General features: G+C 33.4%; 1 protein-coding gene across 1 annotated transcript in view; it reads left to right on the top strand.

The window, feature by feature from the left end:
* The window catches only part of LOC132556771 (tetratricopeptide repeat protein 21B-like), a 33,142-nt gene extending 10,104 nt beyond the window's left edge, over positions 1-23,038 (top strand). Inside the window, exons 11-38 of the mRNA XM_060221213.1 lie at positions 1,166-1,263; positions 4,014-4,121; positions 5,078-5,170; positions 6,546-6,675; positions 7,380-7,465; positions 7,768-7,839; positions 8,379-8,499; positions 8,717-8,823; positions 8,996-9,234; positions 9,471-9,543; positions 9,915-10,025; positions 10,428-10,480; positions 10,970-11,055; positions 12,548-12,674; positions 13,095-13,160; positions 13,273-13,375; positions 14,010-14,120; positions 15,075-15,156; positions 15,783-15,933; positions 16,738-16,902; positions 17,204-17,264; positions 17,573-17,698; positions 18,857-18,970; positions 19,249-19,302; positions 19,653-19,709; positions 20,274-20,394; positions 20,606-20,673; positions 22,028-23,038. Coding sequence (XP_060077196.1) covers positions 1,166-1,263; positions 4,014-4,121; positions 5,078-5,170; positions 6,546-6,675; positions 7,380-7,465; positions 7,768-7,839; positions 8,379-8,499; positions 8,717-8,823; positions 8,996-9,234; positions 9,471-9,543; positions 9,915-10,025; positions 10,428-10,480; positions 10,970-11,055; positions 12,548-12,674; positions 13,095-13,160; positions 13,273-13,375; positions 14,010-14,120; positions 15,075-15,156; positions 15,783-15,933; positions 16,738-16,902; positions 17,204-17,264; positions 17,573-17,698; positions 18,857-18,970; positions 19,249-19,302; positions 19,653-19,709; positions 20,274-20,394; positions 20,606-20,673; positions 22,028-22,105 — 2,861 coding nt within the window. The 3' untranslated portion in view covers positions 22,106-23,038. The remainder of the gene's footprint in view (positions 1-1,165; positions 1,264-4,013; positions 4,122-5,077; positions 5,171-6,545; positions 6,676-7,379; positions 7,466-7,767; positions 7,840-8,378; positions 8,500-8,716; positions 8,824-8,995; positions 9,235-9,470; positions 9,544-9,914; positions 10,026-10,427; positions 10,481-10,969; positions 11,056-12,547; positions 12,675-13,094; positions 13,161-13,272; positions 13,376-14,009; positions 14,121-15,074; positions 15,157-15,782; positions 15,934-16,737; positions 16,903-17,203; positions 17,265-17,572; positions 17,699-18,856; positions 18,971-19,248; positions 19,303-19,652; positions 19,710-20,273; positions 20,395-20,605; positions 20,674-22,027) is intronic.
* Positions 23,039-27,639: the final 4,601 nt, after the last annotated feature.

Raw genomic sequence — 27,639 nt, 5'->3', positions numbered from 1 at the left:
GTAAAATGCATTCCCATGTAAGATTTTACTCTCACAGGTAAAATGCATTCCCATGTAAGATTTTACTCTCACAGGTAAGATTCATTCTCTGGTAAGATTCTATGATCACAGGTAAAATGCATTCCCATGTAAGATTCTATGCTCACAGGTAAAATGCATTCCCATGTAAGAATTTACCTTCACAGGTAAAGCGCATTGTCATGTTGGGTTTTAACGTCATAGATAAAATGTATTATGTATTCTGTGGTAAATTTTACTCTCTCTGGTAAAATAAGGCTGAACTGTCACTAGAAAAATTAAAGCTGAAAATCCAGTTTGATTTTCAACCCACACAAATAAGTCTTGAACCCCAGATAGCTTATCCAAGTTTGGGTTCTGCCCTCACAGCTAAGACCAAGTTGGAATCCTAGTTTGGTTTCTGGTTTCAATACTGGTAGATCCCATTGATGTAAAAAAAAAATGCAATATTTGGGGGGGGGGGGGGGGAATGTACTGTTTACTGAAGGTATTCATGTACACCTGAAATCATAAGTGTAATGTAATACCAGGTATTTTCATAACAAAATCACTGTAAATAGGCAAGAAATGATGTGACTGTTTCTCAATTGTGACATCATAATGTAATTCTGTCATCTACTTGTGATTTGTCATATATAATAGTGAAGGTCATTGATTTTGACCAAGGTGACACAAATTGTGATCAATTTTGGAAAATTCAGTCAAACCTACCTTTAGTTAGAGGTCTCTTTTTATGTATAATGAAAAACTCTGAAGATTTAAAGCTCCTGGTTTCAGATCTCAATGGACACATCCCTATGAAGGCCACTTTTCTATGTTACCTTAGGGGGGGGTGGCCTTTTTAGATAGGTCTCATTATATTGTAAAAAAAAAAGACATTAATTGTTTTATGAAGATTTATACTATTTGGAATTATTTTCCATTCTGTATAATTATCAGGTTTGGACTTTCTTCACTTTTCTTTAATTAGTGATGCATAGTGTGTTAGAAATGAAACATATACACTGATTTGACAACCTCCTATAAAAAAAATTATCATTCACAGCATCTGTTTATGTGATTATAATGAACTAATAAAGATGTAATCTTGGTTACTTGAAGCAAAAGAACTCTTCCCATCATGAAATGATCTTTGTATGTGACACAGGAATCATTCGATGTCAGCTTCTTGAAGATCAGTTGGATGAAGCAGCTCAACAGCTAGAGTTCCTCAATGAGATTCAGCAGAGCATTGGCAAGTCAGCTGTAAGTTATTGCCTGTGGGTGTGATATAAGAAAATTACGTATCTCAGCTATTATAACTCCTGTTTTTAGTGTTTGTGTTAATGTATATTAGGTACATTGTTTGAAATAGGATTGTAATTACATTATTTGAAGATGTTGATTTATTATACAGTTGAAACCCATTGTCTCGAAATCGCTTGAGTCGAAATTCTGTTTCAGTCAAATAATTTTCAAATAGAAAGTAGAATTTAATTTATTTGTTTATTTACTGCCATTTCAAAAAACAGATTAAACTACACTGCTTTCTTCCTGTCGTAGCCGTACTTTGTACAACAGTAATCAACGTCAGGAAACTGATATCGTCAACCTTATCTATACACTTCGTTTGAGTAAAAATCCAGATAAGTCGAAATATTTTCCACAGTCCCTTGAATTTCGAGATAACAAGTTTCAACTGTACTTCTGTATATTTACTCGCTGGAGAGCTAGAAATATTCTTCTACTACACTAAACACTTGTCACTCTTTATAATGAGTGTGATTTTCTCAAGATGGTAAAATGTATAATTTATAGCATTTCCACTAGACTAGATATTATTCCAATAGGCTGACTAACTAGTCCCCAGTATAAAGTATATTTTGAGGTTAAACATCTAACATAGATAGTTTACTACCTAATTTTAAGCATAATATGTGATTTCTTTAATTTCTTTAATCTGGCTAATTCTTTCATTTCTGCATATAATGTCACATGTGAAAAGACTGGAGTGGTTTTAAATACAGAAATTAAGAGGTGCTATTGTAGAACAGATGAAATAATTAATCACAATATTAATCAGGATTGTTCTTAACTCACACACAGGAACTAGAGAAGGTAATAGTAGCACAGGTCATCTGTAGTATTATATAATGTTTTTTCAATAGTATTTTTATGTAGTTATTAACTTGGTATAATTTTACCTTTTATTTCTAGTTCACTTGCTTGAAGGACAAAGTCACTAATTCATTTACTTACAATATGATCATCAAAAATATGAATTGGTCATTTCATTTTATGGCATTTTCCACCTGTTTTCATGATCTCTTTGATATTTAGTAGGCTTTATCATTAAGACAGGATGTTGTGTTTTCCTGAATAGCATTTTGATTTAACAGGTTTGGAGTTATTGTCCTTCGCTCTGGTCACATCTGATGGCTTTTGACTAATCTTTTTTAACTTGGTAGATTTTATAACCATGACTTAGGGCTGTGTTATCTTGAACAATATTTTGATTGGAAAATTTAGGAATAGTTATTGTTTTTGCAGGTTTCTTTTCTAATTTTTCATTTTGTCAAGAGATCGCTGTCCTTTTTAACAATCTATTTGAAACTTGTTAAGGTCTATTACTATGACCTATGGTTGTGCTTTTGAATTTTGAATTACATATTTTGTTTGATCCTGTTTGCAAGAGTTATTGCCCTTGTTTTTCGGTACTTTGTATGGTGATTTGCTCTTTCAGGTCTTCACCAATGGCTTTCAAAATTGGTAGACTTTATCATCATAACACTGAAGTTGTGTTTTCCTCAAATAGAAACCTTATTTTAAAAATGTTTGCAAGAGTTCTTACCCATTGTTCTTTTGAATTTTGGTCTTGTCCAGAGGTCACCTCCTTCAACTGAACTGTTCTTTTTTAAACTCAGTAGGCTTTGTTTATTTACAGGAGCTTATGCTTTCTCACTGGCATTTTTTTATTGTACATTTATTGATCTTTTCTTAGACTAGTACTTACCTAATGCTGACTGTTCATCAATTTTGTTTTCCATTCCTTAAATGACTTTTGATTTACTTCAAATTGATACAGTTGTCAATAAGTTAATTTTTTCAAAGTATCTGGAGACCAAATGAATTTTTGCCATTTAAGAATAAAATAATGAATAAAATCTCTGAAAAATATTATCTGAAATTTTCAAAGACACCAAAAGTCAAAATTGCTTATAATGACATTTCATATTTATTTATACAAGTCTGTCGTGCCACCCTGTCACATCACAGCATAATAAAAAACACTACATTGTCATAGACTTCACCTTTCACACTTAAACACAATTCTTAAAATTTTAAATTTAAATTTCATTTTGATACAAATTCAAGTGGACATGTGTGTTGTTATCTTGGTTGATAATGCATAATTATTAATCTGGTAATCTGCTTACATCTCAAAATCATATTTTGCAGATTTTGACTAAAATACTTTGTTTGATGTCATTATTCTGAGCTATATACCATACAAATCATGTAGTCAGCTTAGGAGCCAACACACAAGTGGAGTGAGCTTTTAACAGAATAATGAAACTGTATTTTTGACATATACAGAACTCAAATACTTTAAAGTAATCATGAATGAATAAAGCTTTATCAATCTACTTAAACTTATTTTAACATAACATGCAAATTTGTAGATTAAGAATGCCCTTGAAATCAATGAAAACAAATTCCCATGAAAATCAATGAATTTACTATAGATATTGATGAGCTTGTAGTGAGAAATGATCTTATTTCTGGATAAATACAATAAGTCAATATTAAACTGCTTCAAATAGTTGAATATGTTTTGTTTAGGTTGTAATTTTTTAATAATTATATCTCAGATAGTAACTTCAACACCCAGAAGCTATTATTTGATCACACATATAATTTTCTACCAATGATCCACCATTTCTGTTTGTACTCCTATAATCCACCATTTATGTGTGCACCCCAGCTTAAATTCTCTTTTTTTTTTTGTCCCTTAGGAGCTGTCATATTTGAGTGGACTGTTAGCAATTAAGCGTCGCCAGGGACCAGAGAAAGCTATTGAACTGCTTAACTCTGCCATTGAAGTCCACTTTCAGGGACTGAAGGTGAGAAATGACTTCAACAATTTTGTAAATTCGGTGCTGTTAGTGCTGATGAATCAGAGACATTCCCATGTAGTTTTCCTCCATTCATTTTGGAACACTGTTAAAATATTTCACCTCTGTATGATATAGACAGAGTTATCTCAACTTCAGGATAAGAGAATTAATTCTTTGCCTACTCAGTTTGCTTATCCGAGCACTTGGCTTGAGTGCTCGCTTTGATAACTGGATGATTTATGACTGTATGGTGCTTATAATGATGACGTGAATTTGCTGCTATTTATTATTTGAATTATTCTAGTTCTTTTCTTTGTATGCACAAAAGTTCTACTTATTCCTGTTTTCTTTTGACAATAAATTGTACTCAGTTACAAAGGCATTTAATAGGTTTTTCGTATTTTCAATTCTGTTTTTCTCATCATCAATGCCTTAAAAATTGAAAGTAGAATCTGAGTTTACCATTCTGTTGTCAGTGAAAGCCACCTGGCATAAACCAGCTGATTTCTGAATATTGCATAGTTTGAATAGAGGGATATGCTTCGAAGTCATGAAGATATCATCATTTATGTTTGATCTTCATAATCTGTTAGATAAACCTTTTGTTAGCCATTTCCTATATATATGACAATGATTCACTGAGGAGTAAGACAAACAGGTTTCATGACTTCTCAAGAAGTTATAAAGGAAAGAAGGTATGTTTACTGTGATGTCTCAGACATCATGAAGGAAATGGGAACACTTTTTTGTGACATCTTAAAACATCATTAGTACAGAAAGAGTTAAAGTTCAGCATGAAGCTTTTTCAGTGGTTTTTGTGTTTTTGGGATTTTGAAAATTTATCCTCCAACTGAGCTTCAAGTACAGAAAGCCATTTAATGTGCTAAAAGTTTGTTTGTTACACCTATAATTGTTGTGATAATTTCTCTCACATGTTATTCACCTCATGCTTGTTTTTACAGGGATTCCCTCTTGGAAACCATTATTATCTGCTGTTAAATCCTGATTTCCTACTTCAAATCATCAAGGACTACCTCCAGTTTGCTCCCCAAACGGTAGGCCATGTTGAGTTTTTTGGTAACTGTTTTTTAATTGGTTTGTATGTGATTGTTTTAAAATGCAAATATACAGCAAGTGACCTTTTTGTTATATCAGTATTTTATTTTTTTAAGAAGCAATTAATTACTAAGAAACATACTCTTCTTTTTAAATGTGCTCTTCTATATAATTGGCAATATTTTGAGTCCAGCTTCAGGTGCTGGGCTGTTCAAATCACCCTTCAACCAATGTCCACCCTTAGATAATTCTATAAAAAGAAATAAAAGGAAAGGATCAAAGTTACAATTAACCAAAATATCATACAATGGTACAAGGGTGCTGAGATCTCTCTTTGTAACTAAGTAATATGGAGCCCTCATATGATTAAGGGATAGTATCATACGCTTGTTTTTATACATATACTGGACATAAGGTCATGAATTTTGGTTTGTCTTATGTTAAAAGAACAAACTTGATGATGTAATCTCAAGTGCATGCATAAAAGCAAGCATACTATCCACATTGTAAAATTATTTGAGTCAAAAAGTGTTGTGATTATCACAATTTCAATGAAATTCAACAAAAAACAAGATCTGCACAATTTTGTTTAAAATGGTACCTCACATTGTCTTGGCTCCTTTTCAACCCTTTACAACGTAGAAGCTCTGCCCACATTCCAGTCAAGTTGTTGATAGTTTCGGATCAGGATGTAGATTGAGGGATATGAAAAAACTTTAAATATCTGTTTTCATGGATTGTCTGTGTAAGTTATGGTTCATATTGATTCCTAATATACATACCCTAAATTTGTCGTGTCTATTTCTTAAGGGTAAAAGTATTTGTTCTCTAAAGTAGATTGATAAACAGTGGACATTGGGGAGAGATCATAACATACAAAGTTGTTAGTGCATTTCTTTCAAATGGAGATTGGGATTTATGTGTCATTCTCTATAGAATTATCGAGTAAAGGTAGGAGACAATACCAGGTGATATAATTTCATTTCCGTATGATTTTATTGACTGAAATTGATCCCAGGATTGAGAATATCACCCACTATGACAGTTATCATCTTTATCGCCATTCTTACATCAGGTCTACTCTCAAACTCACTTGAAGCAAAGGAAACTGAACTGGAATATGTCACAAAGATCATCATTATCATGCTCCCCCCTTCCTATTCCGACTACATATTTTAGTATGTCATTACAATGAATTTCTTGTCTCATCTCAAAAGGTGGCCTGTCATCTTTGAGCTTGCATCAGAAATCAGAATATCAGGGAATAGATCTTGAAAATTATCCAATGCAAAACTGTGTTAATGATTTGAAATAAGGTAGGTTTTTAAAAGTATGAACTGTCTTATTGCATGATGTGTTCTATAAATTATCTAGCCACCTCAGACTGGTCAAGCAGTGAGTCCTATACTAAAACGTTGCAACCAAGTGTTGGACCCGCTAGCCAGAGCAGTGCCTGGTTTACTAGAGGCTCTCTACTATTTAGGCAGGATCAAGTTTCTCCAAGGTAGGTATCTTCAACTTTGTTACATAACAAAGTTGTCTTGGAACAAAATTCTTGCATACAATTAAAAAATAAGTGATCACTGATCACATTTGTTTTGTACTTCTCCGAATGTTTCCATGAACAGAATTACATGGCTATAGCTACTTATTTTCTTGCTTTTCTCATCAGGATATATATTTTGTGGTACAATTTAAGATATAAAATGTGCTTTTTGTAATTTTAAGCTAGTGAAATGTATTAGAAAAGAAGGGAAAATATTGATATTGATGGCACTTTTTGTTACTGTATCAAGCAAATGTTTATATTTATCACTTTATATAGGAGATATTGATGTGTCCTGGGACGCTACGCCTAGCTAATGTATCTATGTGTTGTGTAGGGGATATTGATGGTGCCCAGGGTCTCTGTGTCAAGTAAATGTATCTGTGTGTTGTGTAGGGGATATTGATGGTGTCCTGGCACGCTATGCCTAGCAAATGTATCTTTATTTGTTGTGTAAGGGATATTGATGGTGCCCAGGGTCTCTGTGCCTAGTAAATGTTTCTATGTGTTGTGTAGGGGATATCAATATGTGTTACATATGTGATATTAATGGTGCCCAGGGTAACTGTGTTAAGTAAGACTTTCTATATGTGATATATAGTAAATATTGATGGAGCCCAGGGTCACTGTGTTGAGTAAGACTTTCTATATGTGACATATAGGTGATATTGATGGAGCCCAGGGCACGTTGAACCACTGTTTGGAAGTAGACACCACCTTCTCTGATGCACACATTCTCATGGCACAGGTCAGTACTACAATACACAGTAAAATTATTGTCACATCTAAATATCTTTGTTTTACAAAATTCCCTTTCATAGCTTTATTATTCTAGTAATGAATACATGATATTTAAATTTTGAAATATGATGCAATGGAAATTTAATGTCACTGATACTTTCACTTTGGAGTGATTTCTTTGCCTTTAATTATGAATTTACTCATGAAAAAAGGGGAAGAAAACCAGCAAAAATCTAATCTTTTTATTTACTTTTTTAATGTTCTATTTCTGACATCATTTTATGTATTTTTCTTCCTTGTTTATGATAGATTCACCTTCATCAAAGCAACTTCAAGTTGGCTAACCAATCACTTGAAGTAGGACTCAGCTATAACTTTGAGGTAAGTTTAACTTAATTATGAGCAGTAGAAATGAATGTTGTGATTACCTCCACACATTTTAAAAGTAATGATGTAATAAAATGTATTCATCATTCACATGCATTTTTGTGCCTCTAAATGCTTTCATTGTTAATAGAAGCATCTGTGACCTATATTTTGACATTTAATGTCGCTCAAAGACTTTCCATTGCTGGAACATCTGTATTATATTGCATAACTTGACATCCAAAATCAGTTTAGTCGAGCATCACCCTGGTAACCAATTAATATTTAAATGTATCTTCATTTAAAAATTAAATTTGATGATGATATAGGACTATATAAAAGTCAAGAAAAAAATAGGAAGTACTTAAGGTAATTGTTTTAGAAGATGTATCTAACATAGTGTTCAGTCACTCTGACAGGTGACATATTCTTTACCAAATTCTGATTTTGCTCTCTCTGTGTTGTTATTAAGACACCATTCATTTCTTAATGATAGTAGTATAAACTAGTATACTTCAGCAGTAATGATAAACATTGTTTGACTTCTATACCAGGTACGAGACTCTCCACTGTACCATCTCATCAAGGCTCGCATTCTCAAGAAACAAGGAGAACATGCTGAGGCTGTTAAGACACTACAGATGGCCATGACTTTACCAGGAGTCAAAACTATGGGTGTGTAATGCAACTTTTACTGAATAGAGGTCAGATCAGAAGTCATTTCCACCAGTGTGATTTGAGCAGTTATTCACATGTATCTTTAAGCCATCATAAAAAAAGTTATTAATCATCACAATATATGATATAAAATGTCCTTTTTAGAAAGCCTATAGATTATATATAAAAAAAAAATCACTCTTAAGCATGACACCAGTGTGTTTCTTCTGTACAGGTAGAGGAAATGTTCCCAAGAAAGGTAAAGCCACAGCGATCAGTGTCAATGACAGAGTTTCTGTGTTCTTAGAGCTGGCAGAAGCTCATCGGCTACTAGGAGAACAGGTATGTCAAACTAAATTAAAGAGCATAAGCAAGAAAGAATGCCACATTTGAATTGAATAAACTCAAAATATTATACTCTGTTGGAAAATGTTTTTTTTATAATAACATGACAGCTATCTTGTATTCTTGTCGTGATAAAGTTCTGAAATATCTATGTATTTGTTATTTAAAGCATGAGGCCGCCAAAGTCATGCAGGATGCTATCAATGAATTCAATAACACACCGGAGGAAGTACGGATAACTATAGCCAATGCTGACCTGTCATTAGCCCGTGGTGATGTTGAAATGGCACTCGGCATGCTCAGAAATGTGTCTTCAGATCAACCCTATTACGTCCAGGCTCGTGAAAAGATGGCAGACATCTACCTGGTTCACAGAAAAGACAAGCGTCTGTATGCTAGCTGTTACAGGTAAGAAACTGTTTGAACAAACTATAATGTCTGTGTTGTAGCTGTTAAAGGTGAAAAGCTCTTCTTAAAAGACTATAAGGTATGTATACTAGCAGTTACAGGTGAGAAATTGTTTAACTGTTTCAGCTAAAAGATTTAAGAATAGCCAATTTTTTGCTCATAACATTTGAAAAGTATTGGTATTTTTCTGGATAATGTTTTAATGATAGTGTTTTGATACTGCTTTCTGTAAACAGAGAACTGATGGACAAGCACCCTAGTCCTCACACCTGCCTGTTGCTAGGTGATGCCTATATGAGCATTCAGGAGGTATGTATCTATCAAGTCAGCAGGGAAGTTCTCTAGGAACTTTTATAGCTAATTAAAGGAATTTTACCTCTCTGTTCTAATGGTTGTGATTTGTCATTAACTGTTTTATTCATTTTTAATCTGTACTGTATAGATCTATGTACAGTAGCTAGGAATGTCAGACAGTGAAGATATGTTTGATGTCAATGCAAGTGGAATCCTGTTAAAAAAATGTGTTAATGACTGCTCACTCAATATTAATGAAGAGGTGTACAGCTTCAAAGTAGTAGTCATGTATTATAAACAGGTTAGATGCCTTCTCAAGTCTTGTTTGAATAGTAACAAACCCCCCTTTGTCATAACAAATGTTTAAATGTAACCTCTGTCAACAGCCAGAAAAAGCCATAGAGGTATATGAGTCAGCTCTGAAGAAAAATCCACGTGATGCACAGTTAGCCAGTAAGATAGGACAGGCACTTGTCAAGACCCATAACTACGGAAAGGTAAGGGAGATAACCTGCATGGTCAGTAGCAAAAGGATCAGAACAAAACGTATCATTGATTCAAAAGATCACAAAGTGCCTGAACAAAATATGTAAAATTTCAAGATCCTGTGGAGGATCATACTTTTACAGAAGTACAGACAGACAGATGTCAAATGATAAGCTGATATGTAGGAACAAGTTCTAGTTAGGAGATTCCTGAATACATGGTTGAAACAGGTAAAATCACATTGTAATTAGATAGACATCAGACAAAATAAATCTAATTATTAAGTTTACTTGTATACTTATGAAATGGAGGAAAGTATCAGAAAAACTATGTTAATTGACCCCTGTCAAAAAAAGACATAAGCAGAAGGTGTGATGTTTGTTGTATATCAGGAAGCTGTACTTATTTTACAGGCTATCAACTACTATGAGGCTGCCCTGAAGAGTGGAGGACAGGCCTTCCTCAGGTGAGTGATAAATTATTATTTAATATACACTATAAATCTGGTTTAATTTATACTCAATATCTGATGAATGATTACATGGTCTTCCATGGGAAAAAATACAAAATAGGTTAAAGTATCACAGACAAATCAGCTGTGTGGCTGCCTCGGTAACGGGTCGTTATAAATAGGAATTTAGATTGAAATTTACATATGCATACAAATGTTTTTGTAAATTTGTAAATCTGTTCAAAATACAGTGTCAGTACTATAAATCTGCACTTTGCCAATTACAGCTTCAGTACTCTAAAACTGTATTTGGCAAATGACAGAGAGTGGGAAGGGGTGGCAGTATTTGCCATTGGCTTACAGTTCTAGTTGTAGTAGGTCTAGATATCCATGGTATTGTAGTATGCTTGATATAGGTCTATATCTAGTGGTAGCCTGTGCACTTCAAAGCCTATCTATATTTGTAGTATGAATTTGACAATACTTCCTATTTTTGTATTACAGACATGACCTGGCTGAGTTGTTACTGAAATTAAGACAGTATGACAAGGCTGAGAAAGTTCTCACAGCAGCCTTACAACAGGACACAGGTATTACATCATTATTACTATACAGTACAAGATTACATACTGAGATCTGCACTACAGCTATGTGCTGACACTCCTTCATAGCATATATACTTTAGGAAGATGGAGTCTTTGATTAATCTGTGTATATCTGAGATCACTTTATCTCTGTGGTTGAGGATTGATATTCTGTAACAAAACAGCATTCTAAACTTTCCCTGAAATGATTTGTCACAGAATATCTTCCCCTGACTGTCATAATTCAATCTTTAACATATACAGTATATAAATTCTTCTAATTGTATGTGACAATTTACATATACATTATGTTAACTATTTTCTTTCTAAGTTTTTAGTTCACTTGAGGAAAGAAAATTGATATGCTGACCCACTTCTGAACAGTGTGGCTTCATTTGTATTTTAAAAAATCTGCTGTTAACATTATAATCTCTGTGTTGAGTTAAAAAAAAACCAGTGATGCTATTAGAACTGAAGAGACTGTTAAAGCCAGTGTGTTTTTCCTTTGATTTGGCACACTTATGTGTTAGATATGTCAGTCATGGATAGATATTTTGATTATTTTTACCTTATTTAAATTACAAAATTTTGGGTTCAGAAGTGTATCTGAGAGTAGAAAAAATCAAATAATAACGTCTACAGATATTCTCATAATGAAAGAGTATCTCAATGCTTTAAGATGGTTAAGTTGGAACAACTGGAACAACAGGTTCTAAATAAAACTGAAAGAAACATTTGATGAAATATTCTTCACTTCAGTGATTCCCATAATACTTTGTTTATGAGTAACTATCAGTTTAAAATCCCATTCATAGAGACTTTTCCTAGCAACAGAAGTATATATTATGGAGAAGCATGTGAGATTTCCCTGTCTGATGTATGAGAAATGATGTTTTCCACCATGTTTTGTTGTTTAAGAGTTTCCATAAAGACATTTTTAAAGAGTTACTAATCAGGATAATTGCTGTTTCTTCTGTTTGTGTGCTGGATTTATTGCCTGTGAACAGTCAGGGTTATTTTGAGGAGGGGTTGCCCTGTAGTAAGCTAGAAGCCTCCTAAATGAACAATGTACAGTAGGACACATGCCATTCTGAGCAATTGGGGTAAAATCAACACAGACTGGTTTGTTTCTTTGCTTCCTGACAAATACAACCCAGAAGGAGCATTGAACAATACACCTCTGATCTTCACCTAAAGATATGCTTTATATTTAAATGTTTGCAAAGTACCTGACAGAATCGGGAAGACTTGACTGCTTGTTAGATTTATCGGTTTTATATACGAGAATTTAAGTTTTGTGCTTCAAGTCTGATATCCCATTGTGATATTTACTTACTGTTATTTATGCTCCTTCTTCTTTTATGAAAAAAAAAGTGTGTGAATTTAATGTTACCTTTTTATGATCTATGTTTTGCACACAGAGACAGATGTATTAAATCAAGTAATTGATAATAGTGTTTTGTTTAAAATTTTCTTGATCACTGACCTTGTCCTATAGGTGGTGATATTGACCTGATGATGGAGCACACTAAGTACATGGTTTTGCTGGCTAAGGTGTATCAAAAGGTGGACAGGCTGGAGGAGGCGATGGACTCGCTGACCAAGGCCCGCGACATGCAAGCAAGGTACTATTCTCACTGGTACATTAGACAAATTTCTGATATATGTATAATTATATAGTCATACTATAGGTATACAAACTTACTTACACATACGTCATAGATACAATTACATTATATAGGAACTGCAGAGATCCCCAACATATTGGCATACATAGTCTTGTCACAGATGTAATAATTTTCTTGAGTTCTTGAGGATAGCTTGCAGGAATAAAAGAAGAGACTGTGAAGTATTTTGTAAAAAAAAACATTCCATACAGTCCACACTATTAATATTGTCTTTTGAAAGGAATAAAATAATGTATATTGATACATAGAGTCATCATTATATGTTTAAAACTGTACAGCCCACTTTTTTTATATCTACATTAAAGATACCACAGATAGCCCTCTGTGCTAGTGTCAAAGTTTGGATTGTCATTTCAGAGTTCTAAAGAGAGTACAGGTGGAGCAGCCAGACACGGTACAAGCACAGAAACAGCTGGCGTCAGAGTAAGTACACCTAAAATGTAGTGAATGTTGATGTTCAGCTCCATTAACTAATGAATGCTGGTGTTGTTAGGCAGACAGGTATGTAATGCCGATTTTGTTTCTATTGTAACAGTATCTGTGTACAGATGGCTGAGCAGACCACACAACAGCGTGACTATGACAAAGCCATCAAATTCTATAAGGAAGCGCTCGTCTACAATGATAATGACAGCAAGGTATGTCACACTGTAAAAGCGTTTTCAAAAATTACAGCAACATAGAACAATAAAAGTGTCTTGAATACTGCTGACACACTGTTTTGTCATTGTGTAAGTACCATGGTATTCTTATAAAATTACACTGTATTAACCCACATGATAGGAGTTGTTTGAAGTTGCTGAATTCCATTCTTCACCAGCATTTTTGTTTTAATGTGTCTCAAACGTGCCAGAGATGGAAAACTATAGTATTGCATATATATGTAATATATTTTGATTTATTGAAGTCAAAAGCTAGTATTATCCTTTTCAATATTTATAAGCAATGATTAATTTGTGTTACCTTAATAATAGCTATAAGGTATAGGAACTACATTTAGTGCATTTATATTTTAGTGTAACACTTTCAGCACTGAAATTGCAATATGAAATAACATTACTGAACAATGTACATTAACCATAATACACAGTTAAAATTTTTATTTGATTGGATTTTGATGAAAACAGTGGATAAGTATGCAATTCTTGAGACAAAGACAGCAGAGGAATATAATCATTAAGTAAAGTATGATTATAAATAATGGGATAAAGGTCACATATGCTGTGATTTTCCTGAAGATGTGTTGTTCAGCTAAAGGTTGATTCATTGTAGGTGATGCTGGATGTAGCTGGACTTTACTTAACCACAGAAGACCTTGACTCATGCCAACATCAACTCATGACACTCCTCAAAAACGAAAAAGAAAATGATGCAGCAACAATAGTAAGGATGTATGCTTGTCGAAGAATATAACCAATCATGTCAGAACGATTACAGTTTTCACACATCATGCTTTCATGTAACCTGGTTTATATGGTTCAGATGATCCTGCTTTATGCTGAAATTCTGAAAAATAATGATAATCAGCAAGTTAGTTTCGAACAAGTACTGGACTCCTCAATCTGCACATGCCAAATATTCCGCACTACAGCCTCGGTCCCGATCTTTACCTGGCGTTTTTCCTGCAGACACAAGCGGTCCAGACATTTCAATTGCTTACGCAAAAGCAACTCATGTCTTTTCATGTTTTATATAGTCCTTTACCTGAGGTGTATAATCATGATTAAAGACTTATCTGTATGAACGATTTTCTTTATAATATTCCCTGCCACACTTTTGAGGAGTGAAGGGCCCTGTGGATGGAGTAAGAGGCTTAAGATTTGAGAATGCTTTTATTTCATAATTCCAAAATTTCAGGAATATTCACTGTTGGTAGTTCAGGAAATACCGGTAATGTAAAATAGGGGACTTTTCTTGCAAGTCCATTTATTGTAAGGTATTCATAAGGTCCTAACCTGCAACAGAAACAATCTGCTGACTATTAAATAGTCATATTTCAGACATCATTTCAAAATATTATTGTGTCTGTCTAATCAAATTATAAAGGTTTTTTCCTTGTATATCTATTTACCAGGAGAGCTTCCTGGTAATCAAAATCATCAGAATGATTAAAGTAAAGCTACAAAGAGTACAACATGCAAAGTATTGACGTGATGTTGGTCAACCTTATACCATTTTCTTGTGAACTTATGTGTCAATCCACATTATCACTGGGTTAAAGGGTGGTTATAATGTAGAATTAAGTATATTGATATCTGGAAAGCCTTTGTTTAAAAAAAAAAAAAAGAGATTGCTATGATGACAAATTCTGTTATAAGGTGATTTTTGTCCGAACAGATGCTGGCTGACCTGATGTTTAGGAAGAATGAATATGACTCAGCCATGTACCATTTCCAGCAACTTCTCACACTTAAGCCAGGTATGCCTCTAGTCAGGGTAGCTATTCTTTATTACACACAAGCCAGGTATGCTTCTAGTCAGGGTAGCTATTCTTTATTACACACAAGCCAGGTATACCTCTAGTCAGGGTAGCTATTCTTTATTACACACAAGCCAGGTATGCTTCTAGTCAGGGTAGCTATTCTTTATTACACACAAGCCAGGTATGCCTCTAGTCAGGGTAGCTATTCTTTATTACACATAATCTATTTATTATGACCTGACGTCACACTATAAATTCTGATGTCTTGTCTTTAGAAACGGTCTAAGTTACATTCCTTATATAGATGTGAAAATTGAATTTTCATTGAAATGGGGAAAGATGACAGCATTGGTTTGTTATCTGTTAGGAGGGTATATAAACAGATTTTATTATGATGGATATATAAACATTATTCTTACTGTACAGATGTTTCAGCAGCTGGCAGATAAAGCCAATGCTGTGTTTGTAAGTGCATAACTAAATAGCAGTGAAGACACAAATGTGTCAAATTTCACTAGTCATATTTTGAGGAGTTTGTTCTGATATTTCCAGTGTTCTCTGTACATATCTTCTTTCGGACATATGTACAGGTAGATGATTGAAAATATTGTGTATATTTACAGACCACTATGAAGCACTTTCCAGACAAATTGACCTGATGAGAAGAAATGGTAAATTAGATGAGGTACCAAAGTTTCTAGAGCAGGCTGAGAACGCATCGGCTAGAGCCACTATGGATGCTGGTTATAACTATTGTAAAGGACTGTATGAATGGTCAGTTTATAAGGAGTTTACCTCTTACAGACAGCTCTATATTACTAGACTTGTGTTTCATGTGTTAGCCTTCAATCACTGCAATCCATGTAGAAATGAGAAGTTCTCATTAATTCTATCAGAACAAAAGAATGTTTAATGAATAATTAACATTCCTTTAAAGACCCCTGATAATGTTGATAGTTCACCAACACGTCACATTTTCACACATGATTGTTAAAACATACAAATGGCTAGAAATACTTTAGACCTTGTTAGTTGTGTTATCTCTCCGAGTCTCTATATACCTGGTATTACAGGCTGTTAAACACATGATTGTTAAAACATACAAATGGCTAGAAATACTTTAGACCTTGTTAGTTGTGTTATCTCTCAGAGTCTCTATATACCTGGTATTACAGGCTGTTAAACACAATATGCAGCAATAATGCTACCATGATAATGTTTGTTGTTTTGTTGTAGAAATCAAATAAAAGAAGAGCACCAACTTAGGCAACAAGTTGTAGAAGAAAGTGAAATACACTATTGGCCTGCCTGGCTTTAGGAGTTGGTGCCCGTTTTTTATTTGTTTACTACTTTTTTAAGAGACCTCTGTATACCTCTTGGTATCTTCCTGAAGCACGACACACATATCAACCTAGCAGGATCTCTGGAAATTTCTCCAACTGGAGATGTTTTACGTTGGATTGTTGTATAAATGAGTTGACACCTTATCTCCCTCTCATGTACTATATAACCTGTACATGATAATACACTACTGATACATTGTTAAACTGATGTTTAAATATTACACTCTATATATAGGTATACAGGAAACCCCACTGCAGCCCTCAAATACTTCAATAAATCAAGGAAGGACTCAGATTGGGGAAATCTCTCTATGTACAACATGATAGAGATCTGCTTGAATCCAGACAATGATACAGTTGGTGGAGAGGTGTTTGAAACCATGGAAGGTGACTCTGCAGGGTTAGTAATCACTGGTGGTGACCATGTATAAGGTAGCTGGGTCTAATTCATTTGTGTTATAGAGAACATACAGAGTAAAATTTACAAAGGGAAAGTTCACTAAGGTATTTGTTATACTGCTGAGATCAATAAGCTCCAGCTGTCTGTGAAACTGACATACAGGAAGTGATAAGAAATTTACTTCAATAAGAAACTGATACACATGGATTGATCAGTGAAGAGAATTAATTGCATAACATACTGCTCTAGATACTTAAGCTGTGATAACATTATCTAACTTAAGAGTGTTATTTCTACCAAGGTCTAATGACAAAGCTGACAGTGAACAAATGGCAGTACGTACAGCAGAGAAACTCCTCAAGGTAAATACAGATTAGAAAAAATGAACAACTGATTTTTCATTCTGTTTGTTACAGCAAAGCTGATGTCAAAATATGCATAGTTTTTGTAGGTTTTTTATGGAAAGACAAAAGAGCTATTATTGTAAATATTAATATTGTTAATAAAACATCAGAACTTTTAGTTAAAGACCAATATCAATCAGTTTGTGTGAACACTAGATACATTTTCCTTTAATAGAAGCAGTAGCTGGTTTAGATATTAGATTACACAGATAACACAGAAAGTCAAACATAATCAAGTTTCTAGAAATAAAATTACATCTCTACAGGAATTAAAACCTAAGCCCGGAGACATTCGTCCCAAACTCCTGGAGAACATGACACTGATTGCCACCAAACAAAAGGCCAATGTAGAAAAAGCCCTGAATGCTTTCCTGGAGATCTCCACAAATGAGGTAAGACACAGACAACCACAGCAATGTAATGTATCACTATGTTATCCCTTTACATGACTAGAAGAATCCACTTACTAAGTATCAAGTTTGAATAAGGAGGAGACAAGATGAGGGGCACAGAGAGGTTTTTTTCCTTTTTGGTTTTTACCATAGCCTACACAGTTATTTGTGCTGAGATCTGCTCCCACAGTTTTCAACCGATCTTTTTCAGAATTGATATTCATAATCGACTGTATTTCGTTGAGTAACTGCCCCTCATCGTTTTTGTAATGTTAACCATGTCTAGAGATCTTCTTTCTTGGTTTTCAACTGATTTCTGTCAAACTTTGTGTGCTTAATCAAAATGGCTTGTTGTCTTTTCTAGAATGGCAGTTCCATTCAATTATGTTTGGAAGAGATTCTGACTCTTGTTGTGTTTTTGTATTGTTAGTCTTGTCCTTAGATCTTCTACCCCTGTTCGTAACCAATTTCTCTTAAACATAAAAGGCTTAATTACCATGGCATGAGGTTGTGTTTTCTTTCTTGAAGGAGTTATTGCGCGCTTTTTTAAGTGTTTTCTTTTTTGTGCACAGATTTCCTTCTGCAGTTTTTCACCAATTTCTCTGAAACTTGGTAGGCTTTATAACTATTACATGAAACTTCATTTTTCCTTAATGGCATCGTGATTTTGGGGAAAAGTTATTGCTCTTTGTATTTTTCAACATTTCCATCTTTTCCAGGTATCTTCTTCCTCATTTTTTAACTAATTTCTTTTAAACTTATTCGGCTTGAAAACCATGACATGAGATTATGTTCTGTTGTACAGCATTTTGATTCAACAATTTTTCAAAAAGTTATATTCCTCTATTCTTTTCAGCATTTTAATCTTGCCCTGTGATTTCTTTTCTTTCCACCCGTCTCTCGAAAACATGATAGGCTTTAATTCATCAATTAAACTCATAATACTCTTTCCCTCTTGACATTTTTCCTCATTGCCATGTCCCTATTTGTATTCATTTTGATACAATAAATCATAAGTATTTCTTGTTTGGCTTCACACTAAAACAATCAATTGTAATATAGAATTTCTCAATTATGTATATGGACTATATCTTTACTTGTATTTCATGCAAGTTTGAGGTAAAATAACCCAATTATATTACTGTAATTATTTTATAGCGAGACCATGTTGGTGCTCTGTATGGTATGGCCGCTGCCTACATGGTACTGAAGCAGACTCCTCGTGCCAGAAACCAACTCAAACGCATCACAAAAAATAACTGGACAATGCAGGCTAGTTCTCTTTATTTTTGGCTCACGAAATAAAAAATACATTAAGCTATTGTTGATGGAGACATTTAATATGATTGCATACAGGATAATTCGAAGATTGAAATAAAATTAACATTCTCATGGATTTAATTAATCAAAACTTTTAATATGAATCACAATAGTATCTTCAGGACTTTCGTCTGTGGGGCTTATATCCCAAAAAAATACACTATTTAATGAAATTACTAAATAATATTTCAGTGACTACTAAATGAGGACAACACTATTTTATTTTTCAGGATGCAGAAGATCTTGAGAAGAGCTGGTTATTGCTTGCTGATATCTATATACAGGTAATGTACTGTAAATACTTTTGTATTTGATCTGGAGCATTTTTTATCAAAATTTCAAATGATGTCTGACCAATTGTAATCGAATATGTGTTGAATTGGCAAAGACTGTCAACGTTGTTTATATTCTGGACATGACTACCCCACCCATCTACAAACCAATGTAATGGTTTTCTACTTGAAATCCCACCAAATGATTCAAAACTCCTGAGAATATGTTCCCAATGTAAAAACTAAAACGAGAAAATTAGACTGAAAACACAAATATAAGATACCTAAGTGCGACATCTTTAAACTTTAAAAAGTGATATTTCTATTATTATACATGTTTACTTTTGATTTTTTCCTTCCAGTCTGCAAAATATGACATGGCTACTGATCTGCTGAAGAGATGTATATCACACAATAAGGTAGCCCCTTATTTTGCATATAAATTATATATGTAAAAAGTGATGAGTTAAGAAATAATTTTGTCTATACATTAGTGATGTTGTATGTATACAAACAGCTTAAATGCAGTTTATATTGAAGGAAATGTCACAAAATGCATAAGTAAATAACTGCTTTATTAAGACAAGGAATATGCATGCAAACTTTATTGATGATAATTAAGACGAGTACAGTGCTTTACATCGTTAGGACCCCGCATCGAGATGTTGGCGCCCTATAGTAATCAGCTTGTCCGTCAGTCAGTTTGTTCGTCCGTCTGTCCATTTTTGCTTTCTGCACAATAACTTGTGTATTTGTTGTTGAATTCCTACCAAATTTGATATGTGGCATTATATTCATGAGACCTTGCATGGTTCTCGTAACCAATAAAATCTGTCAATATTTGCAAGAGTTATGTGACTTTAAATGCTGAAAATAAACCATTTTATTAGCTCACCAGGCCAGACCTGACAAAGTTGTGCGGTATTAAATGCTTATATGGACATATGTTAAGTATTATTACAGTCAATATGTATGTTTTTCAGTCCTGCTGTAAGGCACACGAGTATATGGGCTACATCATGGAAAAGGAACAGTCATACAAAGACGCATCTTCTAATTATGAATTGGCTTGGAAATACGGCAACAAAAACAACCCTGTCATTGGTAAGTCAGTAACTTTGTACGCCTTTCCTTCTGTTTTACTAAATTGTTGTTAATGTTTTCTATTCTCTACATCTGGCCTTTACACCTATCCATTGGCATGACTTCTGACATCAAATATTGTACTGTTGGAAAACTCTTTTAACAGCATTACAAACAGATAATTTATTGTACATGATAGTTAATAACATACTGTATAACCTTTGTGTTTCAGGTTTCAAGCTTGCTTTTAATTACATGAAAGCCAAAAGATTTGTGGATGCTGTTGACATTTGCCATTATGTAAGTTTGTCTGTGATCATTTCAAAGAATATGTTTGGTTATATATTGCAGTTATTCAGTCTATGTCTGATGGTCAGCAGAACTAAACATATACCCATTATGAGGTCACCTGAGACGAAGTCTAAAGTGTGGTTATATATTGCAGTTATTCAGTCTATGTCTGATGGTCAGCAGAACTAAACATATACCCATTATTAGGTCACCTGAGACGAAGTCTAAAGTGTGGTCATATATTGCAGTTATTCAGTCTATGTCTGATGGTCAGCAGAACTAAACATATACCCATTATTAGGTCACCTGAGACAAAGTCTAAAGTGTGGTTATATATTGCAGTTATTCAGTCTATGTCTGATGGTCAGCAGAACTAAACATATACCCATTATTAGGTCACCTGAGACAAAGTCTAAAGTGTGGTTATATATTGCAGTTATTCAGTCAATATCTGATGGTCAGCAGAACTAAACATATACCCATTATTAGGTCACCTGAGACAAAGTCTAATGTGATCTATTGGGATCACCTTTCGTCTATCGTTGTGCATTGTGTGTCATAATCAATTTACATTTTTGACTTTGTCTTTATAACTTGAAGACCCAGAGTTCTAATATTGGGACTGTAATATGCTTGGATGAAGGACTACCAAGCTGTAAAAATTAGTGACATTGACCCACTTTCAAGGTCACAGGGGTTAGATATTTGTATTCATTCTCAGTTGGAATTACAAAACAGGTTGGAATTTCCTTCTCAAGGAGTTTCAATGTTTTGAAAACTTCAGTTCAGGGTCCTGCGATGTCTTTTATCTCCACATTTGTTACAATCAATACTATGCAGGCTGTATAATCTATTTAACAAATATCGGATAAGGAAGTTTTTTTTTATGTTTGTGCTTGTCAATTTTTAAAAACAAAAATCCAACTCAAGTGACTGTTTAGGCCTATAGGTCTCTTGTTATGTATGTAGATACAAACTGTCTTGAAAGAAACAGTCCCTTCTCATGAATAACACCAATAGCTTAAGATAGTCACTTTGTTGTATCCTGGAATAAGGAATGGAAGGTAGTCTTGAGAAAGATTTATATAAATGTATTTATTGTAATAATACTAACAGCATATTGATATAGAAGACCTGTGTGCAGTTCTAAAATATGCAAATTGCTTTTTGCTGAATACAAAGTTTGTTTTTGTATGTCAGTGTTGGCAAATAGTTTTTTCACTGTAAGCAAAATTCATTTTGGTTTTAATATCTTAAAGCACTTCATATATTACAAATAACATTCAATATTTCACATAATGTGTTACTTGAGAATAATGTGTATCCTTATTCATTGGTCTTTAATGTTGTTTCTATTGTACAGGTGTTAGATGGCCATCCAAACTATCCAAAGATAAGGAAAGAAATCCTGGAGAAGGCACGAGCTAGTTTACGAGTGTGACATAACTGACTGTTTAGAGACTATTTGTCATCTGATCTGAACTTTGTGACAGACACAAAGTATATCGGTGACTCTTATTTAAACGACTTCAGTGGCCTTTAGAATAATGCACACTGCCATTATTTGTGACCATACCATATCAAATTTGTGGACAAAATAATCGTATTGTTTTTATAGCAGTTCAGACTGTAGTCTATACTTGAATGGATGAGCATGTTACGTGTGGAGCACAGTATTGAAGATGTTGAAGATGTTGGTGTTCAAACAGTACAATCTTTTCCTACAAGCCACATCATCCTAGTCATTTTCAACATACTAAGAATGTATATGCAATGTATTTAGTATTTTGTGATGTATATTCAAACTTGATTGAGCACTGTTTTGTATTCTGGATATTGAATTTGCGGAATCTGAATACCTGTATCAGTCTAAAGACGAGCCAAGCTCCGAAAAATGACCAAAAAATTTGAAACTTATAAGTTAATATTTATTGAATCCACAGTTTACTGTATAAAATTCCCAGTGGTTTACATTGGAAGTCATCTGTATTGGGCTCAAGATCACTCAGTGTTGAGTACCTGTTACTATTGCAGGATCTAACAAAAATCAACACTAATTTTTATCGTAAAACTAATTCTATATAAAATATTTGAAATTGTATTTCAGTAGAGAAATATTGAGATCTGTATGTCACAAAGATTTCTGAAAAAAGATATAGATTTTGTTCATTATAGAAAGTAATGAGAATGTTACCAGGTGATTGTACATACAAACAATGTCATACATAGATAAAAGAGTAAGGAATTTTTTTTTCTTATCTTTATAGAGCTTAGAGGTCAAATGATCTATTTGATAATATTTATAAATGGTTGTTGTGATTGTTAAACCATTGTAAATCTTTATTCCGTCCATACACATAAACATTCCACAGATATTTTTAAATGTACTGATTTTGTTGTAGATCTGAATGTTTGTTATAAGTTTAAGAATATTCAGTTTAGTTTTATTTAAACTATTCAGTTATGATAGTATCTGGAAAATGTTTTCCACAGTGATATGGTGTCAACTTTATTTAGACCACAAACTGTACATAAAAAAAGCACTTGCACAAATTTCTCATAATTATCATTTTAACTTATGTGTAATTTTACCATTGGTTCATAGAATCTCTCTTCTGTTTCAGGAATGACAGTGCTATGTTTTTTATTGAAATATAAATTGATAAATAATTCCAGTGTTCTGTTTGATTTATTGATCCTGTACATTAACTGACACTGGATACAGAGAAGATACAAAACCAGATGAAACATTTGCAGTAATGAGTCACGATCGAGGAATGTACATTCCATGTGACACGCAATGCTGCTGAATTAACGCAACTGCAGAATTGATGTTTTGATTTTGTACATGATTTATCCTGCATGGTTCTCGATCTCTCTATTAACACAAAGATATATATGAATCTGTTCTCATCTCCATTTTACAGCAATGATGAATTATATTTTTGTGATTTTAAATACTTAAAGTTTGTTTATAAACATTCACAGTTTTAAAATGTCAGAACTAAGGTGATTTGGTTACAGTTGTTATACTCAAGACGTAGCATGAAAGATAAATACAAGTCAAACCATGATTCACAATTTTTTAAACAAAAATTCAAAGAGCCAAAAACTGACAAAATGATGCATATTTCAATGTATGCTGTAAAAGATGTAGTGTACTATAGTGATGTATGTCATATTGCATTGTAACAGAAATTTCTTTGAATAAACCTCAGATTTAATTAGTTAATGTGATTTAATTTCGTGTGATTTAAGATACAATTCCCATAAATACGTTTTTTGTTTCTCTCTTTTGTGGCCCACTTCATGTATGCCTTCCAGATTTAAAAAGTGTAAATATAAAGATTATATTATATTTTAATCAACAAATAAGATTTATATGTGAAACATGCCGTATTTGATACTAATAGATTATAATGAAACAATTATTTGATGTGTTGCTGTTTATATATAATGACCCAAATTTTGTAGTTTTTAGGTCATCTAAGATAAAGTCTCAAAGTGATCTATTGCGCTCACTGACATCTGTAGTACATTTGTAAACAATTTACATGATTGGCTTCTCCAAAACTGATAAACGGATTGTTAGCTCACCTGGCCCAAAGAGCCAAATGAGCTTATGTGGTGTGTCGATTGTCTGGCATCAATATTTCTTTTCAAAAGACTTCTCAATAACCATCTGACCAAATGTCATGGTATTCGGCTGGTGGGTTGCTGGAATGTAGCCCGATAATGTTTATGAAAAGAAATGACCCTGACCCTTATTCTAGGTCACAGGTGTCAAATTTGTTGAAATTTTTAAATACCTTCTGAATAACCAACAGGAGCAGAAGTATGGTATTTTGCTCATAAATGCCTAGGACTAAGCCAGGCAAAGTTTACAAAATGATATGACCTTGACCCATATTGAAGGTCACATGGGCCAAATTCCTAGTATAAAGCTTGACAACATTTGTGAAAATATTCAAGGTCTCAAGGTTCAAATTTATTAAAACCTTAAAACAACTTTTTCTGACTAACCAAAGTGCCCAGAAGTATGCCATTTGGTGGAAAGGTGTTTCAAGGTAAAAGCCAGACACAATTTGGGAAAACCGAAAGGACATATACCCAGGTACCTATAATCCAGGTCATATCTGTAACTGTTTCGAGTTGAGAATTAGAAGCTGTTTGTTGTGGAAATTGGTTAAAGTTGATTGGATGTTCCCACTTTAAATGCCAATGGTGTATGTGTTGATATACACCAGAAGAGTGATGCAGTCCCATTGGTTTTCTTGTAATGAAATTTTGCAGAAACTTTCAATGTCGAAAGGTGAACCAATATTGTGAATTATATGGTCCCCACTCCTCATGGGCCTGAAATGTGGGGCCAAAAGGGATCAAATTTTGCAGAAAAGGGGAAAGAAATGTTCTTATGGGGCTTTTCAAAATTATGAATTTCATGAGCCCAGGGTCACACATTTCCCCTGGGGGAGGGGGTGAAGTTTTGCTGCTTGGACCAGATTGCTGATCTAAATGGAAAACAAGACATTTCCTAATGTTTTCTAAATTATGATCCTTATTGGGTTTTTTTCACAGCTTGTAAGTTAGAGTTAGCTGTGAAATTATATTACAGTAGAAGTTGCACCTGGTGACCTTAGGATCAAGCTTTGTTTTAAATCCACACCTGCTGTGGCCTTTCATTAAAAAATTAAACAAGAATGAAAGTGTTTCCATCAATTCAAGCATTGAAAAACAAAGTGTTTTTGGTATTGAATGACAAAACAAAACCCACAAAAACTTGTTATTTTGATACAACAGTGTCATCATTTCTTAATATACTTTTTCTTGTCAACAAACATCCATGAAAACTTTTGTTGGTTCGTATTTTTGCAAGTATTAATTGCAATGTCTCAGGATGTGATGCCTCCCACCTGTCTGAATAATAGGTGGGTAAACAGTTTGAAATACATCAATATTCTATACCGCTGTGACGACAATACATCAATATTCTATACCTCTGTCACGACAATACATCAATATTCTATACCTCTGTCACGACAATACATCAATATTCTATACCTCTGTCACGACAATACATCAATATTCTATACCTCTGTCACGACAATACATCAATATTCTATACCTCTGTCACGACAATACATCAATATTCTATACCTCTGTCATGACAATACATCAATATTCTGTACCTCTGTGACAACCTTTCTCTATTTAGTGTCTACTTTGCTGTTGACATTTTATTTATCTTGTAATCCGATAATGTCAGGCTGAGTTGATGCTGGAAATAATTAATTCCTTTTATGTTTGAACCTATATGAATAAGTCAAACACATTAATAAAAAAATATTGTATCGTTTTAATGATCGTTCTTGTTCCAGAAAACAGGTTTGAATAAATACATGTATAATTACATTTATGATTGTCCATCAATCATCCTTCAGATAAAGTTACCTATGAAAAATTAGTATCAAACTTGGATAACTTATATGCAAATTCAAACATTTGATAATTGTGAAATAAAACTTTCATACGATCAAATTTCCTTCCTTCACATGGACAAAAATAATGATGATAGATGAAAACCATAAAGAACTGAAAGAGATGTACAGAAACTGAAGGATTTATCATTTCCATTATCATTTTGATTTTTAATAAAAGTATCAACTGCAAATACAATGAAATGAAACAAGAATTATGATGTATGTTTATTACATTATAGTGGATAAAATTGCACGTAAATGTTATACATGGCATTCCGTGCATTTCAACACAATGTTAAATACAAAGAAAACGACTGTAATAAAAATATAAAAAGGATTCACATGTCTAACTTCTTGATTTAAACGGCATCACACAGGATTTCAGTTTTAAAATACCGGGCAAGAACATCACTAAATACATACATATATATATATATATATATTAATCTTTTACGTACAACAATGTAAATATATTTTTTCTGTTTTTTTTTTGGTAAATATGTTTTGAAATAACAAGATCTGCTGTAAACAATGAAAATGTGCAATAAGTCTCTCTTTAATGTAGGTACGATATAAAATATCACAGACACAGTGAGTGTACAGGTAAACAGACAACTGTAGCCTTCTTGTCATCTTGTCCCAGACAGTGAGTGTACAGGTAAACAGACAACTGTAGCCTTCTTGTCATCTTGTCTCAGACAGTGAGTGTACAGGTAAACAGACAGCTGTAGCCTTCTTGTCATCTTGTCTCAGACAGTGAGTGTACAGGTAAACAGACAGCTATAGCCTTCTTGTCATCTTGTCTATTTGTAAAACTCCAACCACTTTGTAACAAAATCACCATTACTTAGGTACGTGGAATTTTGTATACAGGAAAGTTGAAGTAAAAACAGTTGAATTACAATTTTCTTTATCAATCATGACTCATACTAAGACATAATAATGGACATTTTGATTCTGTCAAATGTTATCATGGATCTGTAATTATTTCTCATCGTTTGGATATCCATTCCAGTTTCCATTCCATAACACTGACCACAGTTTTCAACATTTCACATCCACAGAACAGTAAGTAAGTACAGTTCTATACTGATTAAAAACTCTTCAGCTTCTATAGTGGACCTTTGGTTGGATATGCGCCATAAGCAGGAGTTGCTTGTCTGTGTAGAAAAAAAGATTTGTAATAACATTAGTCAAACCTTGTAATTTTCTTTACAGATTTCGCTCAAAAGAATATTATGAGTCAGAGCAAGTATATACAAGTAATATTAGTGACATCATGTATAAATCTGTAGTACAAAGAAAATACAGGTAAAAATTCAATATTTGTTATAGAACTACTTGTTTCAAATGTAGTTTGGATTACTTCTCTTGATGAAAAACAATCAATGAAACCATTAAGTTAAGTCATTTAAGGTGAATGTGAGATATGGAAAGCACAGCATGTAGATTTAATCAATAATAATGCATTGTTGTTGACCATATCAGAACATAA

This window comes from Ylistrum balloti, unplaced genomic scaffold (genome assembly GCF_031769215.1).
Source record: "Ylistrum balloti isolate Yb309-2 unplaced genomic scaffold, AGI_CSIRO_Ybal_v1 Utg370590, whole genome shotgun sequence".
NCBI classification, from domain to species: domain Eukaryota; kingdom Metazoa; phylum Mollusca; class Bivalvia; order Pectinida; family Pectinidae; genus Ylistrum; species Ylistrum balloti.
The sequence above is the reverse complement of the archived record's forward strand: the minus strand, read 5'-3'. Positions and strand labels throughout refer to the sequence as shown.